Genomic DNA, 18,455 nt, shown 5'->3' on the forward strand with positions numbered 1-18,455 from the left:
TGCTATAACCATGCAAGTGTATCTTTACTTACCATTGGGGAGTTCTTGGGTATAGTCATCAAGCATGCTTCTCTACATCTTGGTCCCCAAAGGGAGGGATGCAAATTTCCATGTGCTTTCAGTTTCATTTTTATGATAAATGAGATAATTAGCTTATGGGAATCCATAATGCTGCGATAATTGTTATTTTTGTTTCTGCAGAATGAGAAATTCTCCATGAAAAAAAAAATTAAAGTCTGAGTTGCAAGAAAAAAGCAGAATGAGTTTCAATGTCTCAAAACCACACACCCCATGCTTCAGACCCTCCAATTTCTTGCCTGAGTAAAGCAAGTAGCAGTCTTGACTTGGGGATACAGGTAAGTGGGTGAGGTATAAGAAGCAGAGAAAGTGCAGAAACACCGCCTCCTCTCTGTGTGAAGTCATGAGCTTCCTGGGGTATAGGCTTCTCTGTGAATATGTGCAGATGGTTACTCAGACATTGCTTTTTCTTGTCATTTCATTTTCTACACGTTTTGGGACTACAAATGAATTCTTTTGTATGCAACTCACTCGGTTTAAATTTCTTTAAACCATATTTATTTATCTTTATTTTACCTGCATGTATGTGCCCTGCATGTGTGTCTGATGACTACAGAGGTCAGAGGAGGGTGCCAGAGCCCCTGGAGCTGAGATTCTAGATTCTAGTTGTAAACTGCCCCCAGGGTGCTGGGAACCACACCTCGGTTCTCTGCAAGAGCTGTAAGTGCACTTAAGGGCTGAGCCATCTCCTCAGCTCCTTCGATTAGCTTTCTGACTGACACTGAGGGGCATTTCTGACTCAGGAGCTGTGTCTGAAGTAGATGGATTTCAGAAACGGAAGTTGAGTTTAACAGGAGATCCTCTGCCCACTAGGATTTTCCTCTTATAGCCTTTCACCAAGATAAATAATAATTTGCTTCCTCCTTTTAAAAGCCAAATAATTTAGTGGCTGTTAAAGATACGGTTCATCGTATAGACCTGATTAACTGCAGAAAACTGAAGCTCCGGATCGCTGATATTATGAGGTTAGAAATAGCATCCTGCTAATCAGCAAAACCAAGAAATGAAGAGAGTTTAAATCAGACCTCATGCCTAATGCATAAGCGTGGAACCGCTTCATCTGAGGTGGAAACGTTCTGTCCTGTAGGGAAGCTCCTTAAACAGGAAGATAAACACCTCAAAAGAGCTTCAGGAAGTTCCTGAAACTGACCAGATTCACTAGGCCCCTCCGAGTAAGCTATAAAAGCCAAGAGTCCCCCCTGAGACTTGAGGGAGAGACACTGTAAAAGAGACTTTGAGACAGGTCAAGAAGACTGGATCCAGACCAGCTGCCTGGAAGAAGCAGAAAGCTGCCTGTCTACCTGGAAGAGGTTTAGACCAACTGAGGCACCTGCAAGGGACACACTCCAACCTGTGGAACTGCCTGCGTGCAGGCTGTGTGTGCTCAGGGTTCCCAGCTTTGTGAGCTGTCACCTGTGTTGAGTGGGTTTGGATGATGCAGCTCTCTTTGAGTCCTTTCTGCTCCTATATGTAACCCCTCACCCATACTCCTGTAAGTAGCCCCAATAAAACTCATTGGTTTACCAAGTGAGACTTGGGCCGTATCTATATGTTGGTTGAGGGGCGGGGGGTTCTGTCTGAAATGAGCAGACATGGGTGTTGCATCTCCCCTGGAAAGTTTCGTCACACAACAACAAGGTCCAGCGTTCTTTTATCCCTGGGTACTTTTAGAAAACGTGGTTGTGTTTTTACCCATCCCTCCCCTCCAAAATCCACTGATTTGTGGAGGTAACACAAAATGCCTTTTCACGCACACTTCACCAGTGTACCAGAAGTACTAGCAATTCTCGTGTTTTCGTTTTTTGCAAAAGTTGGTCTGCGACGATGTACGTCAGAGCCCAGGGTGGTTGAACCTTCCCCTTGTCAGATACTCAAGTGTCTGGGTAGATAAATTTGCCATACTAAAGCGAATCTTGAGATGACTTTTTGCGCAGCTGCTACTCCGTTTCAATTGTACTTCCTGAGAATTCATCGAAATAGGAAGAAATATACCCAGCGATAAGGTAAGCCTTTTTTTTTTTTTTTGCTTGTTTTTGTTTTGGTCACAACAAACTGTGAAATGCTGCTTTCCCTATAGTTCTAATGCATGAAATCTGCAATCTTTCCACTTGATTTCCGAAGGACCCTTAATTACTGCTGTCATTAGCACCTACTGTTCAAAACAGTCTGTTAAAATGTACCGTTAGTCTCACCTCCAAGTCCCTGCTTGCTTGGTTTTAACTTTTTCAAGGGTAAGTAAAACAATAATTGCTTTAATAACAACAGTCGGTATGTGCAGAGAAATAAATAATATCCCAAGGTTTTTTTTTTTTTTTTTTTTTTTTTTGGTTTTTCGAGACAGGGTTTCTCTGTGGTTTTGGAGCCTGTCCTGGAACTAGCTCTTGTAGACCAGGCTGGTCTCGAACTCACAAAGATCCACCTGCCTCTGCCTCCCAAGTGCTGGGATTAAAAGCGTGCGCCACCACCGCCCGGCTTTTTTTTGTTTTATTTTGTTTTTCCCACCGCTTATTTCTGTTCACTGAAAATTCGGTACTTTGGTACTTTGGGCTGATTTCCAGCAGGTAAAGGTGACTGCCCCCGGGGCTTGACAACCTTAGTTCAAACCCTCGTATCCACCTTAGAAGAAAGAAAAAACCTCCACAAGCTGTTTTCTGATTTCTACGCATGCTGAGGGACTAGTCACTTCTTCCTACCCAATAAATAAATAAATGTAGTAAGAAAAAGAATTAAGTATTTGGGTTAAGAGGGTCCTAAGAGTTTGAGCAAGAGTTTTTCAGAACTAGCAGGGACTTACTGTCTGGGTCTTAAAAACAAGTCACTCATTTGCCTTTTTCGTTCCACATGGGTGGGAATGACAGCTGCCGGAAAGCTGCAATGTTTCTGCCTGGTCATGTACAGTTCTGCAATATAATGCATAAATGTATAACAACAACTTGGGCTCGCTGGATACCTCACTGGTCAGGAGGAAACGCAGCCTGCCTGGCGCGTCCCCGTGCACTTGAGCGCGCGCGCGCACACATACACTCGCGCACTGCGCGCTTCACTCACACACGCGCGCGCGCGTACACACACACACACACACACACTCACACACACGCACGCACACAGACACGCACGTGCGCGCGCGCGGGTCAAAAGGTGATCCAGTCCTGAGATTCCCCCAGTCTTTGCTTTCCCTCCTCCTGGCAGGTCGAGCTTCCTAGCCTGGAGAGCAGCTGGGCTGCGGACGGGGAGGGCGGGCGGGTGTGTATGTAGGGGGCGGGAGTGGCGAGAGAGGCGGGAGCCGGATAGGTGCGCGCCGCGCCCGCTCCCGCCCGGGGAGAGTCCGGGCCGGGTTTTGCGCCGGGTCCCCGGGCTCGTCTCACGGCCTCCAGCCGCCGCCGCTGCCGTGTTTACTGAGCTCGCGCGTCCTGATATCACTCCGCTGGCATGGAGGAGGAGGAGGAGGTGGAGGAGCGTGAGGAGGAGGAGGAGGAGGCGGCGGCGGCGGCGAGCAGTTGATCATTGTGATGGTGGTGGAGGCGGCGGCGGCAGCGGCAGCCTGGCCGAGCGTTAGGGGCTGCTCTCCGCGCGGCGTTTCGCAAAGGACTTCAGCGATCTACTTTTGCAGTCGCCTCGGACTGTCCATGTGTTTACTTGCCCCAGCCCGAGGACTCGATGTCTAGGCTTCTGTGAAATGCAACTGAGCAGCCAAAGTACTTTGAGAACACGGGGCGGCATAAACACCAAAACTTTTTTGTGGAAGGAAAATGCAATAAGCAAGCTCGCCGTTTTCCGATGCGGCGTGGAGTGAGTGTGTGTCGCGCGTGTCCGCACAGGAGGCACACGCTTGTGTGTGTACATGGGGTGTGTTTTTCGGTACGTAGTGAGAAAATGCTTGCCAACCACCGGAAACCTGGAATTTATTAGAAAATAATGGATTATTAAAAGGAGGCAGGCGAGGAGCGGATCTCCCCTTGAGTTGCAAGCCGATCTGCTGCCGGCTCAGTTTGTTGGGATTCTATTTGTTGATAGGTGTCTGATGGTATTCCGATAACACCCCCTCTTTCCTCCCCTGGATCTTTACAGTTTTTTTTTTTAAAGGAAACAACAACAAAAAACCACCCCAAATCTCTCCCTCTTTATTTTCGCCCCGTGGGGATCGCTGTTTTCATCCATGTGCTTGCGTCTCCCCCGCGTTCCACTTAAACTATTTTAATCCTTGGACCCAAGGAGGAGGCTGATAGGGGGGTGGATTAAAAAAAAGTTCTTCCAAAATAGTGTGCCCCGGGAGCAGGATGGGGGATTTCGCAGCCCCCACTGCTGCCGCGAATGGTAGTAGTATCTGCATCAACAGCAGCCTGAGCAGCAACCTCGGCGGGGCCGGGATCGGCGTGAATACTCCCAATAGCACTCCGGCTGCTCCAAGTGGCAATCACCCCGTTGCCGGCGGCTGCGGCGGCTCCGGGGGCCCCGGCGGCGGCTCGGCGGCCGTCCCCAAGCACAGCACGGTGGTCGAGCGGCTCCGGCAGCGTATCGAGGGCTGCCGGCGGCACCACGTCAACTGCGAGAACAGGTATCAGCAGGCTCAGGTGGAGCAGCTGGAGCTGGAGCGCCGGGACACCGTGAGCCTCTACCAGCGGACCCTGGAGCAGAGGGCCAAGAAATCGGGCGCCGGCACCGGCAAGCAACAGCATCCGAGCAAAGCCCAGCAAGATGCGGAGGCTGCCTCGGCGGAGCAGAGGAACCACACGCTGATCATGGTGAGGGCTCACGGGGCGCGCGTTGGGGTCGGGGGCGTGGAGTTTCTGGCGTGGGGGTGTGTGAGGGTCTGATTTGCACCGGGGGCGAGTGAGGTGGGATGGAGCCGAAGGGTTAACGTCAACTTTTCTCAGGGTAAACGTTGTCGTTGACGCCGCTACCTGTTAATCTGTCAGGGTTGTCAGATTTGGGGAGGAGGGGATGAGAGGGAAGCCAGTCACGACTACAAGGGGGAGGAGGGAGCTTTCAAGAGCGTTGGAGTGAGGCGCAGGAAAAGTTTCCCCCTCCTTGTCTTAGAAACCGATCCGAATGAGAGTGAACCCGGGAGTAGAAACCACGCTGCTCCTCTCCGCGCCCCGCCTTCACCTCTCGCGGTGCCACCGCGCCTCCCCAGATCGGTCCCCTTTCGCCCACCCCTCTCATCACATCCGCCGGCTGCGGGGAGAAATTGATGCTGTCGCACATTCTGAGTGGGCACCAGGCTCTTAACCCTTTGGAGGGGGAAGGAAGAGTCTCTGGCTTCCTCTCCTTTGGGTTTGGGAAAGTCTGAGAGTTTTGTGAATGAACTTTGAAGTGGGTGAGCTGCGAGCGAGGGTGGCTGCGCGCGCGTGCTCGTGGGGACGCGCGCGGATGCGGGGCGCGCGAGCGCTGCGCTCGCCGCTCGAGACCTGCGGCTGAGGCAGGGCAGGTGGGGCAGCCGCGAGGGGTCGAGAGGGCCGTGGCTGGGCGGGAGCGAGGAAGCCAGAGCTGCGCCCTGATCCTGCCACTGCCGCAGGGCTTGGAATTGTCCCCCATCCTCTTCTTCAACTTGCCCCCACCTTGCTCTCGCCAACTTTCAGGCACCGGGTAATGAGCCCGGAGGAGTGGAGGGGAGCAGGGAGGAGAAAGGCTTAAATGGCCGGGTGGGTGGGTTCGCAGGAGGATGCGCAGCCAATGGCTTAAGTGCTAGGAGGAGGAAGGGGCCGATCCCACCCCTAACCCAGAGGGTGGAATCCTTTCTCTTATCTCCTCTCTGGGGTTCGCTAGCTCTTTGGGAGGGGGGGGCGGGGTAAGGCAGGAAGCTTGGGAAAGGTGTCTGCACTCCCTCCCCCACCGTGTCTCCGGGTTCGAGGCCCCGGTAATGGCCATCTCCTAGGAGCGCGCCCTCTTTTCCCCACCGCCCCTCCGTCGGCTGCGTGGAGTCGGGCGCCGGACGCCCTCTCCGTGTGCTTTCTGTGCTTCGCGCACGTTCCGGATCTCGGAGCGCCAGGGGTGGTGCCAGGGTCGCCGGGCTCTCGGGCGGGCGGGCGGTGACAAAGAGCCGGCGTGGGGGAGGGGAGGCCGCGGAGCTCGCTCCCCCCTCCCACCCCGCACGTGAAGAGGAACAATTTGTTTATCTTGGGCTTCAAGAATCCTTCCCTCCTCCCTGCTCTCCTTGGCCCCTCCTCCCTGCCCTCCCTCTTCTGCTCGCTCCAGCCCAGTCCCGCCGGCAGCGCCCTCCTCCTATCCTCCTCTCCCTCCCCGACCTCCCTCTCCATCCCACCCCTCTGGTCCTCCCTCCCCTCCCTTTTGGAACGCGGCCGTGGGGGAGGGAGCGGGAGGCGCTTTGTCCGCCTGGCGGCCCTGCGCAGCCCGGGGGACCGCCCAGCGCCTCCGGCCCTGCCCCCTCCTCCGCCTCAGGCCACCAGTGCGGTGGGAGGAAGAACCCGGGTCCCAGAGTCTTCTAGGGAGCTTCTCGCTTACAAACAGGAAGCTCCAAACCACGGACACACTGGCTTTTTCCTGATTGTAACCCTGAGCTGGGACGACGCCGGCGTCTTGACTATAGCTGGGGACCCAGGTGGCACCAGTGTTCTTAGCAGTCCCCCAGCCCCCTCTCTGCCCTCGCCCTCAGTCGTGGGAGATTGACTTAGCGAACCTGAGGCTGGAGTAGAAGAAGCCAGACGTCGAGGATTCCGTCCTCGCCCACCCCCACCCTCTACAGTGTGCGCACGTCTTCTGTTCCCTAATTGCATAGAAACTGACTTTTTGCGTGAGATTCCAAAATTTCCCGTCTTCTGACACAGCTTACGACCTTTGGGGATGGTGCTGAACAAAAGCCACTGTCCTTTTCCTTTCTTCTTTTTTTTAGAGACCTGGTACGGAGGCGAGAGGAGTAGAGTTAGGGACCAGAAAGTTTTATCTTTGGGCTGTGTCCTCCCTTACCATCCTCTGATGGCGGCAGGACAAGGGTGGGGGCCGCCTCTGTGCTGACACCCGCAGGTAAAAGCCAGCCTGCATTCTGAGGTTACCTAGGAGGCAGCTCGCCCCAGCCAGGGTTTAACTTCAAAATGAAAATATAAAGCTTATTTGAATAGATGAAGACAACAGCTATAAATTTCGCAATGAATCCTACTTTAGTAAGTTAACAGCAAATAGACTTGAAAAACATCGCCCGAAAATCAAATTTTTCTATCAGTTGTCAATAATTTAGCTCATTGACGTAGAGAAATACCAAAGCCATGTGCAATACTGTATATTCTAGCATCTTCCAAATATAAGCGTCTCGCTGGTGCCAATACGCGATGTACGTGTGATGTGGAATGAAAATAAACCGTTTTAATACTAAGAAAAGACTTGTGTGTAGATTTTGTGCGTAGAGAGAAAAATTAACATCGCAATTTTATGAGTTAAATTTTCCTGTAAAATGATTAGTTTCAGAATTCACATCCGCTTCTAAGATGGAAGAATACCTTAAGTTTAGCCTATCTATGAGATTAAAAAATCTTCAAGATGGGTTACTACGAAAATGTTCCTCTTCGTTTTCTTGAATTGACTGCTGGATTATAGTGGAACTCCAGTGAGGCACAGAGCAATTAAATTTAGTTCTCGAATTGGACTCGCTATTTAGAAAGCTCTAAAGAAAAATGATGATTAACTACAGCCAAACAGCGATGCTGAAAAAATAAAATAAAAGTGAATAGGATTCTTTTCTGTTTTATTGCTATTGTTTACCTTCTTAGGACCAGTATTTCCGAAGTACCAAATATCGATTGACTCTTTCTGCCTGGCTTGGGTTAAGAGGACAATCTAATGAGGGCTTTGCTGCTTTTGATTTGTTTTCCTATCTTGCACATTTACAAGCATAGGCATGAAAGACAAACACACAAACTAGTAAGCCAAAAGCAACCAGAGGTGGTGAGCAGTAATCTCCCCTGGTTCTAGACTATTTAAGATTGCTGTGGGTTCTCTGTAGCATGGTGCATAGAGCAGGCAGCACTCCTAGATTTGAGCCTATACTATTTCAAGTGACAGGTCCTCTCTATAGACTCAGGTAACTTCGGTCCGGACATCAGCCACAACCATTTTATTTTTACAGAGGGCATCCCCCACCCCCAAGACTCCTTGGTTCCACGGTGAGAACTGTTGACTTTATGCATTTAAGAATCTCAGTGTTTTCCAGTGTCTTTCCTGGTAGCAAAATATGTTCATTGCAGCACTTGGAACAGGATTTGGGTCTGGTATTAAGATACGTTTTGATTTGCAAGTCCAAAGATTGATCGACTTGACAAAGGTGCCATCCTTTAGAGCATCAGAAAGCACATCAATGTCATTTTGACAATCTCAAAATGGTGGTAGTCTTATTCCCCTGGGGACCTATGCTGTGCCTGGCCTTTCCCTGTCACCATCCTAACAATTTATAGACAGTTTGCACAGTGCATAAATCTATGTGACCCATGCTCTGAAGAGTTTATCGCATAAAATTCATTTGATAATATAGGTATTAATCACTGAATATTGGATATAACTGTACCCCATCCAAAAATGTTCCCATCCATCCTTGGAATGGATCCAGGAAATGCCAATATACTAGGTCACTACTGAACCTTCTCCATGAATCCTTTTGCCTTTTAAATTTTATTTTATTTTTTATGGCAACCTTTCCAGCTTAACTATCCGGCTGCTGTCATGGGTGAGGGGGGTGGCTTTTGCCAAACCTTCCCATTGCCTGATCTAGCGTGTCTTAAGTTTGTGAGAAAACCGTGAACTTTTATTTCTTTATCCTTAACAATATGGTGTTCTTTGCGCTAAACTTCAAGAATCATTGAACAACAATACATGTAATCCTTTGGTCATGGTGCATTCTATTTGTACAGAGTGGCCAGCCGTCAGCCTGCAAAGTAGAAGTCCAGTTAGTTCATCGTTAGTCATAATCTACAAAATGAGATCCAGGCAGATCCCTTCCCAGGTAAAGCTGACTCTCAAGTAGCTAGCATTCTGGATACGCCCCATCCTGTCTTTTTAGACTCATGAGAACAAATGAGATGTTTTTCAGATTTTTCTGACTAATTCATATGAGAGAAATGAGCATTTTCTGGCCACTGTTCAGTTTCTGTAGGAGAGATGAGGATCATGGGCGGTTAGGTTTCCTTACACTCAGTTACTTTCCCCCTAAGCCTGCGAGACTCAGAGTTCGCTGCTAGATTTCCCAACAGGGCTTTTCATTTGGTTGAGATAAGGACGCTTGTGAGCAAGCCTTCCCTTGAGCTCCTGCACCTCCCTCCCCAGAATCTGGCATAATAAACAATTTTGCATGTTAAGTTGTTGTTCTTGGGCGCCTTCAAAGCACTTCCTCTTTGTGAATGCTCCTTGCGAAGTTTTCTGTGGGTGATGAGTATTCTGTTTGGTTTCCAGTCGTTCTCTGCTGGACTCTGTCCTGGAGTTGATGATAGCCAAAGCCTGTCTTTTGACACGCTCTGCACCGTAGAGAAGTGTGTGGTGTCCATCAGATGTCTAACTAGCAGAAGCAGATTGCAAACCCGCCCTCAGGTTCTCACAGTATCTGCCCTAAGTCTCAAGCTGTGGTTCACATGTACTCTGGTGTTGAAGAGCTCAGAGTTGGGGGTTTGGAACCTATGGCTACCTGTCCTGCTTCCTCTGCTGCTCTTGTCTCCCTTTCTCTTGCTCTTTACCACTTTTATCACTGAGGAAGCAGCAAGCAGAGGAAAAACTAACTCAGGTGCTTCTGGCTGTCGCAGTAACAAGATGCTTGGATGAGACATCGTTTTGGATCAGTATGGACTTGGCTTTGTACACAGTATTTATTCTTCCTTAGCACACACAATATGGCGTAAATTGATTTTTAAACTTTACTGATTGCATAGCATTGATACATATAGTCTATGTAGTACTTCACAGAGGTTAAATTATTAATTTTGTTTTAATTTGCATGACAATGTATGTTCTTCATAGGTTTTCATTGTTACTGTAACTTATTTCAAGGGTGTAACAGATTGCTATTAAATCAATATAGTCTTGCATGTCAACCACTTAAAGCTTCAGGCACTATGTATCCCCTTTCCACTGTATTCTGAGAAAAATGATGTGCTTTACTGTTATTTCAAACTCATTTGACATTGCTATTTGAGGGGGGGTAGCTGGTTTACAGATGATTGCTAGTAAGTTTTTTGTTGTTACTGCTTTTTGTTTTTCTGGGCAGGACTTCTCTGTGTAGCCTTCCTTGGCTGTCCCTGAATTCGCTCTGTAAACCAGGCTGGCCTTGGACTCAGAGATCCGCCTGCCTCTGCCTCCCAAAGGATTAAAGGCCTGTCCCACCATGCCTGGCACTGCTGAAGTTTTAACTTTCCAAATTAAGAAAACAGCATGCATCTCAAATAGACATGTCCAAAGGTTCATTATTCAGGTTTGCAAGTTGGGAATACAACTTCTGGTACCCGGCTATTGCCAGAAGTGATTAATTATCTTTACCTAATTTGTTTTTGTTTAAATCTAAGAAAGTTTAAAGAAAAAAAAATGAAAGAAGAGTGGATAAATTACTCATAAGACAGAGTTGAAGGTGCGCTGTGTATGAAAAGAAATACTTAGAAATTACAGGGTTCTGTTTAGCAGGGGCAGCGAAGGGAAGCACATTTTATTTTTATTTTTGAAGGCTAGCTGTCTGTATAAACTCTAGAGAGGTTCTTGAATCCCTTTCTCTATTTGAGAAAGAAACTGTGCTTAGTTCCCCTAGGGCCAATGCACACAAGGAGAAGAAAAAGGAAGCAACTGAAGTGGCCTTTTGCTTGTTGTTTGTCTTAAAGGCTGGCGTACTGTTCTTGGGGAACTTAATAAAAACGTCTTGCCGTACTTCCTCTGACTTAAGGAAAGTGATTGCTTAAGGATCATTTAGGCACCGCCTTTTAGTTGTATCAGTCTTCCTATTGGCTGAGAGGGACCTTATGTTGAAATGGAATCTTTTAAAATACTCTTAATAACTGACCTTCATCCCCTTCAGCATTTCCTTAACAACTCGAGAACACTTCAATGAAATATTTAATTTTACACTAACAACTTCCAGGCTCCCCTTTCTAGCCCTTAACTGCCTGTCCAGGTGGTTAGCATCTGGCTGTGTAATGTCACTTGAATGTGAACCCTTCAGTCCCCAGCTATGTCAGCTTTTGCTTCTGCCTGGAGAGAAGGGATTAGGATAAGTGATGTTTGCCTCTTCCATCCATCCACTTCCCAGCACCTCTTTCCCGTCAGATGGACTGGAGTGCTATGTATGCCTGCACTTGTGCAGGCAGCCTCAGCCTGGCCCTCCTTCATACCTGTGACTGGGACGGATGACCCAGCTTTGAAAGACTAAGTCTATCCCCGTTATCCTCACAGCGATCAGTTTTTTTTTTTTCTACCTTCGATTGACAGATGCCGGGTGTAGTAACCCAGAGACTGTGAATTAATCTGAAGGGGCTGGTACCCAGTAAGAGCTGTAAGCAGGTGGAGGGAGCTCAGCTACGCAGAGGGCTGAGAAAATTCCAGGGGCAGGGAGCAATAAACATGGAGGTGTAGATGGGGGAGAAGTGGTGGTCTTGATCGTGTGTAGTTAACCACAGTGTGGCATGGTTAGTTGGAGTTATCAGGTAAGGTGTGCTTTAAATTGTTTATCCTCATCCACACCTGACATTTTTGATTATTATAATTTAGGGGTCTCATAGTTATCTCCATGACAGAAACCCGGTGTTCTGACAGGTATCCTGCAATGAACGAACACTATCATGGCTAGTTTTTCGTTGTTGTTGTCTTCCTTCTTTCCTTCTTTCCTTCTTTCCTTCCTTCCTTCCATCCATCCTTCCTTTCTTCTTTTCTTTTCCACTACAATGTCTACATCAGATGGCCTGTAGGCAAGCCCATTGTCCTCATTGATGATTGAGGATTAATATGGAAGGGCCCAGCCTTTTTGTGGCAGTGTCATCCCTGGGCAGTAATAACGAGCAAGCCAAGGGAGCAAGTCAGTAAGCAGAGTTCCCCCACGGCCTCTGCTTCAGTTGCTACCCTGAGCTTCTGCCCTGGCTTCCCTCTATAGTAGCCTAGAACTTGTAAGTTGTAATAACCCCTTCTTCCCCAAGTCACTTTTGGTCATGGTGTTTATCACAGCAATAGTAAGCAAATTAATAATGCTCACAATTAAGAATTCACCTGCTCCAGAGTGTCAGTACGGTTGGGCGTGGGAAAGCCTACTTTGACCAAGATGCTTCACTGGAAGTAGGAAGGAGAGAGTACTTGGGGATGGATTTATGCCCTGTGATTTTTACTCATAGTCTCTCTGATATGGGATGCCCTTCTGTATGCTGTGAATATGTTTTATTACCACTGGTTAATAAAGAAGCTGCTTTGAAGCCGGGCGGTGGTGGTGCACTCCTTTAATCCCAGCACTTGGGAGGCAGAGGCAGGCTGATCTCTGTGAGTTCGAGACCAGCCTGGTCTAGAAGAGCTAGTTCCAGGATAGGCTCCAAAACCACAGAGAAACCCTGTCTCGAAAAACCAAAAAAAAAAAAAAAAAAAAGAAGAAAAGAAAGAAGCTGCCTTGACCTATGGCAGGGAAGAATATAGCTAGGCAAGAAATCCAAACAGACAGAGGGAGAAAGAAGGCAGAGTTGGGGAGATGCAAGCAGCCATTGAACAAGCAAGATGTGAGGGGACAGGTCACGAGCCTCATGGTAAAATATAGACTAATAGAAATGGGTTAATTTAAGCTGTAAGAGCTAGTTAATAAGCCTGAGCTAATAGGCCAAACAGTTTGTAGCTAATATTAAGCCTCAGAATGGTTATTCAGGAACTGGCAGGCAGAGAGAAACCTCCAATTACATATCTCTGTAACATGTTTGTTGCTAAATGAGAGAGAAGTCGTGGGGCCCTGATGAGTTAGAAAGCAGGGTGATGCTTGGGTTTCAGCTCTGTCCAGCTCCCTGGGATTTTGTGGCTTTTTCACTTCAGGATTGTTGGCACCGTCTCCCTGCCCGTCTCAAAAGCAGTGAGTTGTCTTTCTCACGTCTCATAGCACAGTGGTCAGGATCAAATGAATCAGACAGGCCAGTCTCCCTCACCCTTAGCTGCATTTTCATGATGGACTTTGGTTCCTCCTGCCCATGTGCTCCCTGGAAATAGAGCACTATGAGGCTAGCCCAGCGCCTGCGCAAGCCGAGATCTAATGAGTGGGAAGTGAACCACCGCTGCGTGTTGAACACGCTTATAGCCACCAGAAACTGTGTGGTGAAGGGATATACCTTTGTCCTCAGCAAGGACAGCAGGACACAGTTGCATGTTTTAAGCAGCTTCAAGAAGTAGAATTTGTGGTTCTCTTAGGTACCATATTTCTGGGAGCAATAAACAAACATCGAGGAAAACCCCAAGGGTAGTAAATACTTTGTATCTTCTAAGTACTGATGTTTATAACAAAGCTCCCCCCTCCCTTTTTTTTTTGAGGCAGAGTCTCCAGTAGCTTTTGCTGGCCTTAAACTCACTATGTACCTGAGAATGTTTTTGAATTCCATCTCCAAAGTGTGGGATTCCAGGTGTGTGCTGCCACACCCTACTATAGTTCACGTTTTTTCCCACATAGTTCTTTCTGGAGCACGATGCGCTGGCTTGTTACCGAAGAGATGAGGGCGTGATTGTTGAAGCTGGTGGATTTCACTTTCACTTTCTTTTTCTCTCTGATGAGGTCGTGCCTGTGGTGTCCTGCTAGTTACCTCCTGGGCATCACTTGACAGCAGGGGCTCAGATAGAAGGAGGGCACTTAGGTAGAAGCAGGCAGGGTGGTGCAAGGGCTGGAAACCATGGTCGGTGGAGATCAGTGTGTGGAGCTGAGTGTGTGGCGTGATAGCTGAGTTTGTGGGGTCATGGTGGGGGTGACAGGATGGCTGATTGAAAATATATAAAGGGCTGCCATACAAAGAAAGGATTAGGAACGCTCTTTGAGACCTCGGGATAAATTTAGGGTCAGTGGTTGGCAGTTTGTAGAAGCCAGGTTTTGGCATAATGCATATATTTTTTTAAAAATTTTACAAAAATTCCGAGATGGAAGGGGCTGCCTTCGTGAGCGGCAGTGTCCAGCAAGAGTTTTAGCATTGGCTGGAGCATGGGAGGACCAGGGCAGGGAGTCTGTCTCTTTACTCCTGTTTATGTCCTTGCGATTCTGAAAGGACCTACCTGTGATAGGAGGAGCTCAGCATGCTGCTTAAATAAATTAATAAATGAAAGCAAACAGCAAGAATGGCCTGATTCTGTTCAATCTCCATGATTTCGTATATTTGTCTTGTCTTCCTATCACCAGTTGTATATACCTACCTACTAGATATTTTACGTAATTGGAATCATATTGCATTATTATCCTAAAATAAACTTTCCCCCCATTTAAATAGATATAGGCACTCTGCAGTTCTCCATGTATATATATGCAAGACGGCTCAGTGGGTAAAATGCTTACTGACAAGGCTGATAACCTGAGTTCAATTCCTGGGACCCACAAGACGAAGGGAGAGAACTGAATCTTACAAGTTGTTCTCTGACCTCTACATGTGCTGTGAATGCATGCACATACAAAACATAAATTTTAGTACTAATTCTAATAAATATTAATAATAAAAACCTGGAGTCAGATGTTAGGAGGTGAAAGCTGTAAGATCAGGGAGGCAGTGTAGCCAGCCACTAGAGAGATCTTGTACCTCTACAGAATCTTCAGACCAAAAGGGCAATCCTGTCCTCAGACTGCCCTGAGCTCCTGTCTTCTCCTACCTTATTTTCCTCTCTCTGCCCGGCCATATCATTCCTGTCTCCACTTCCCTAGTTGCTGGGATAAAAATGTGGGATCCTAAGTGCTGGAGTTACCTTTGTGTTTCTCTTATAGATTGGATCAATTTTGTGTAGCCTAGGGTGGCCTTGGACTAACAGAGATCCATCTGCCTCTGTCTCCCAAATTCTGGGAATAAAGGTGTGTGCCACCACTGCCTGGCCTCTAGTGGCTTCACTCTGCACTCTGGTCTTCAGGCAAGCTTTATTTGTTAGAACACAAACAAAATATCGCTACATAAATCTAATTAAACAATGACAACAAACTTACAAAAAAACCAAAGTCTCCTGTGTCCTGGGCTGGCCTGGAATGTGGTAAATAGCCCAGGATGAGCTTGAACTTTGTATCCTCCTGTCTCCACCTCCAGAGTGCTGAGATTAGGGGCGTGGGTATGCCACACATCTGGTTGATAGTGTTGGGAATCTTCCAGGCTTTCCTGCATTCTAGGCAAGCACTCTACCAGGCGAGCTACATCTTCAGCCCCTGTGTTATGCCTCAGCCGTTTGCCCCATGAGGTTCTTCTAGAGCCTCAACTCTTTCCTTTTGACCATTATGAATGTTCCACAGTACGATGGAAGAGCTCCTATTGGTAGATACTTTGATTGACTTCTTCAGTTTTGTTTGCTTGCTTGCTTGCTTTTTGAGGCAAAATCTCAAGTCCCTTCCTTAGGTTTTGGCAGTTAAATGCTGCAGTCCTCCTAGCCAGACATCCCTTGTTCACATTTGAGAATTTCCGTAGCGAAGATTGCTTTTCTGTATATAATAAGTACAAGCAGAGAATAAGCGGTTGACAGAAAGTCTGTCAATGCAGCATGGTTTAGTATGACTCATTACAGCCCACACGGGACAAACAATAAGTCTGCCTCTTTAAACAACATCATTTTCAGGGATGGTGAGGCCATTCAGTGGATATAAGCGCTTCCTGCCAAACCTGACTTCTTGAATCTGATTCCTGGGACCCCATGTGATAGAAGAGAACTGGATGTGTAAATAGGAAATACGTAGGGGCCAGAGAGAAGGCTCAGTGGTTAGGAGCACTGGATGCTCTGCCAGAGGATCTGAGTTCAGTTCCCAGCACCCACACGGAGACTCACAGCCTTCCATAACTCCAGTTCCAGGGGTTCCAGCGCCCTCAGACAAACACGCAGGAAAAACACCAATGAACGTAAAATACAAATGAATTAAAAAAACATGTTTTCCCCCCCAAAAGGTAGTCATCTAATAGCTCTAGCTGGCCTGGAACTAGCTCTTTTAGACCAGGCTGGCCTTGAACTCACAGAGATCCGCCTGCCTTTGCCTCCTGAGTGCTGGGACTAAAGGCATGCGCCACCACTGCCCAGCTAGCAGTTTTATTTCTGGTTGTGCTAAGGATTGAACCCAGGGCCTTCAGCATGAGAATTAAGTGCTTTGTCTCTGAGCTGTACCCTTACTCCTTTTGAGGATACTAGTGAGTTCAAAGGTTATGTCTTACAGGAACGATCTTCTTTCTTTTCTGTTGTCCTAAAGTGGAGACTTTGACTGGGTTGAAGACCTTCTTTGCATTAGTTAGTGTTGTGCCTCTCAGGCCGGGGTGGTTTTGATGGTGGTGGTGTGTGTGGTGGGGGGAGTGAATTGGCCCAGTAGTACCTGGGGTGTTTATGGGTGTGCGTTCAAGTGGTAGAAATCTTCGTTCTGTGAGATACCACTTCCTGCGGGTTAAATTGCCCTGACTAATCTAGTCGTCTGTGTAATGTGGTAATAACAGCCTGTTGACCAGCCGACTCTGGAAAGTGCTGGAGAGTAGACTTGCTCCCATAGTCCTCTCACAGTTAGACAGAAGTCCCAATACTTCCTGTTACGCTCTGATGTGACCCCTCCCAATTGTGGCTACTTGGGTTTGCCTTTGGCAGGGCAGCCTTATGACAGGAAGGAATGAAACCCTCTGTTTTCACCATGGCTGGAGTGTTCTTTGCTCTGCGCCATTGAGCCTTCACTAGGATGCAGGAGTCTCTTGGCAAGCTTCCCTGAGCAACCCCGTTTTCTACAGAGCTATGTCCTCCCCAGGGGAAGGCCTTGTCTGCCTGGCTTTGCCTGTGCAAAGGCAGATCAGTTTGAACAAGAGCCAGACTTGGTACGTGGCCTTGCTAGGCTCCCAGTTCCCATGTCTCCTGACTTCATGTACCTCCGACCTTGCGTGTGTCTCTCTTTCTTGTCCACCCCTTTGTCTTTGTCACGGTGACAGTAGGACCTTAAACCCGAATGAGGTATGGCAGTGATGTGACCAGAGAAATAAACCAGACTGGTAAGGTAGCTGGGGACCTGTGCTTTATCTTTCTCTTCTACGTAATTCCAGCAAACCAAGCCTTGTACTCCGGTTTATAACTACATTGCCCCGTAGCTACTTCTGTGTCTGCAGGTTTATATGTGCCTGGGTATGTGCATGCACATATGTATATATGTTTGTTTTATATGTGCCTGCACATATGTGTACATGCATGGCTTATATGTGCCTGGGTCTGTGTATACACATATATGTACATGCGTGGTTTATATGTGCCCGGGTCTGTGCATGCACATATATGTACACATGTGGTTTGCATGAACATATATGTACATGTGTGGTTTATATGTGCCCTGGTCTGTGCATGCACATATATGTACACGTGTGGTTTGCATGCACATATATGTACATGTGTGGTTTATATGTGCCTGGGTCTGTGCATACACATATATGTACACGTGTGGCTTATATGTACCTGGGTATGTGCATGCATATATGTGTACATGCGTGTGCAGAACAGAAGACAACCTCAAGTGCCATTCCTTGGGTGTAATCTACATTTTGTTATTGTTTTGTTTTTGATACAGAGTGTCTTACTAGCCTGGTACCCCCCAAGTAGTCTAGGCTGGTTGACCATTGCACCCCAGGAATCCACCTCTCTAGAGTCACAGTGCACCATCCTGTGGTGACTTTTTTTTTTTTTTACAATGGGGGTTCTGGGAGATTGAACTCATGATCCCGTGTTTGCCAGACTAACACACTACCAGCTAAGCTAGCTCTCCAGGTCCCTTTAGCCACCTTTTGCCTCCCGGAAGCATCTGGACAGCTAATGCAGCCGTATTTTCAGTGCAGATCCAGGGAAAGGCTAACAATAGCTCCATTCCTTACATTTCAGTAGCTTCAATGGCGAGAATAAGAAAGTTCTCCCTTGCCACGAGCCCTGCACATCCAACGTCATCAACAAAGAGTCTTGGAGTTGCTGCTGGACCTTAGCTGTTCCAGCTCCTCTGCCTCTTTCTTAACTACCCGGTTATCTACTTGCTCCCCCCCACCCCCGCCCCCGGGCATGAGTCTTTTTCTCTTGTTTGCTTTTGGTGTTTCTGGGTCTGAGTCTTTCTTGCATTGGAGTTTTTTTCCCTTAAGGATGACTTTCACGACCTACAAAGTACACAGATGTCTTGCGTTGGGCGCCCAATAGAACCTTCACTTCTGTATCGATGGTAGCAGAGTCATGGTGACCCAAGTGTTTCCAATACTAGTTATTTCATGGCCACCTGATTATAATACAAC

At 47.7% G+C, this 18,455-nt stretch overlaps 1 protein-coding gene across 1 annotated transcript in view; it reads left to right on the forward strand.

Annotated features, from left to right (window-relative positions):
• The first annotated feature begins 3,478 nt into the window (after positions 1-3,478).
• Maml3 (mastermind like transcriptional coactivator 3) overlaps positions 3,479-18,455 on the forward strand; it is a 418,146-nt gene continuing 403,169 nt past the window's right edge. The window contains exon 1 of the mRNA XM_041659084.1: positions 3,479-4,820. Coding sequence (XP_041515018.1) covers positions 4,356-4,820 — 465 coding nt within the window. The 5' untranslated portion in view covers positions 3,479-4,355. The remainder of the gene's footprint in view (positions 4,821-18,455) is intronic.

Source organism: Microtus oregoni, unplaced genomic scaffold (assembly GCF_018167655.1).
Source record: "Microtus oregoni isolate MIOR12 unplaced genomic scaffold, Mior012 000010F_ref0000083, whole genome shotgun sequence".
NCBI classification, from domain to species: domain Eukaryota; kingdom Metazoa; phylum Chordata; class Mammalia; order Rodentia; family Cricetidae; genus Microtus; species Microtus oregoni.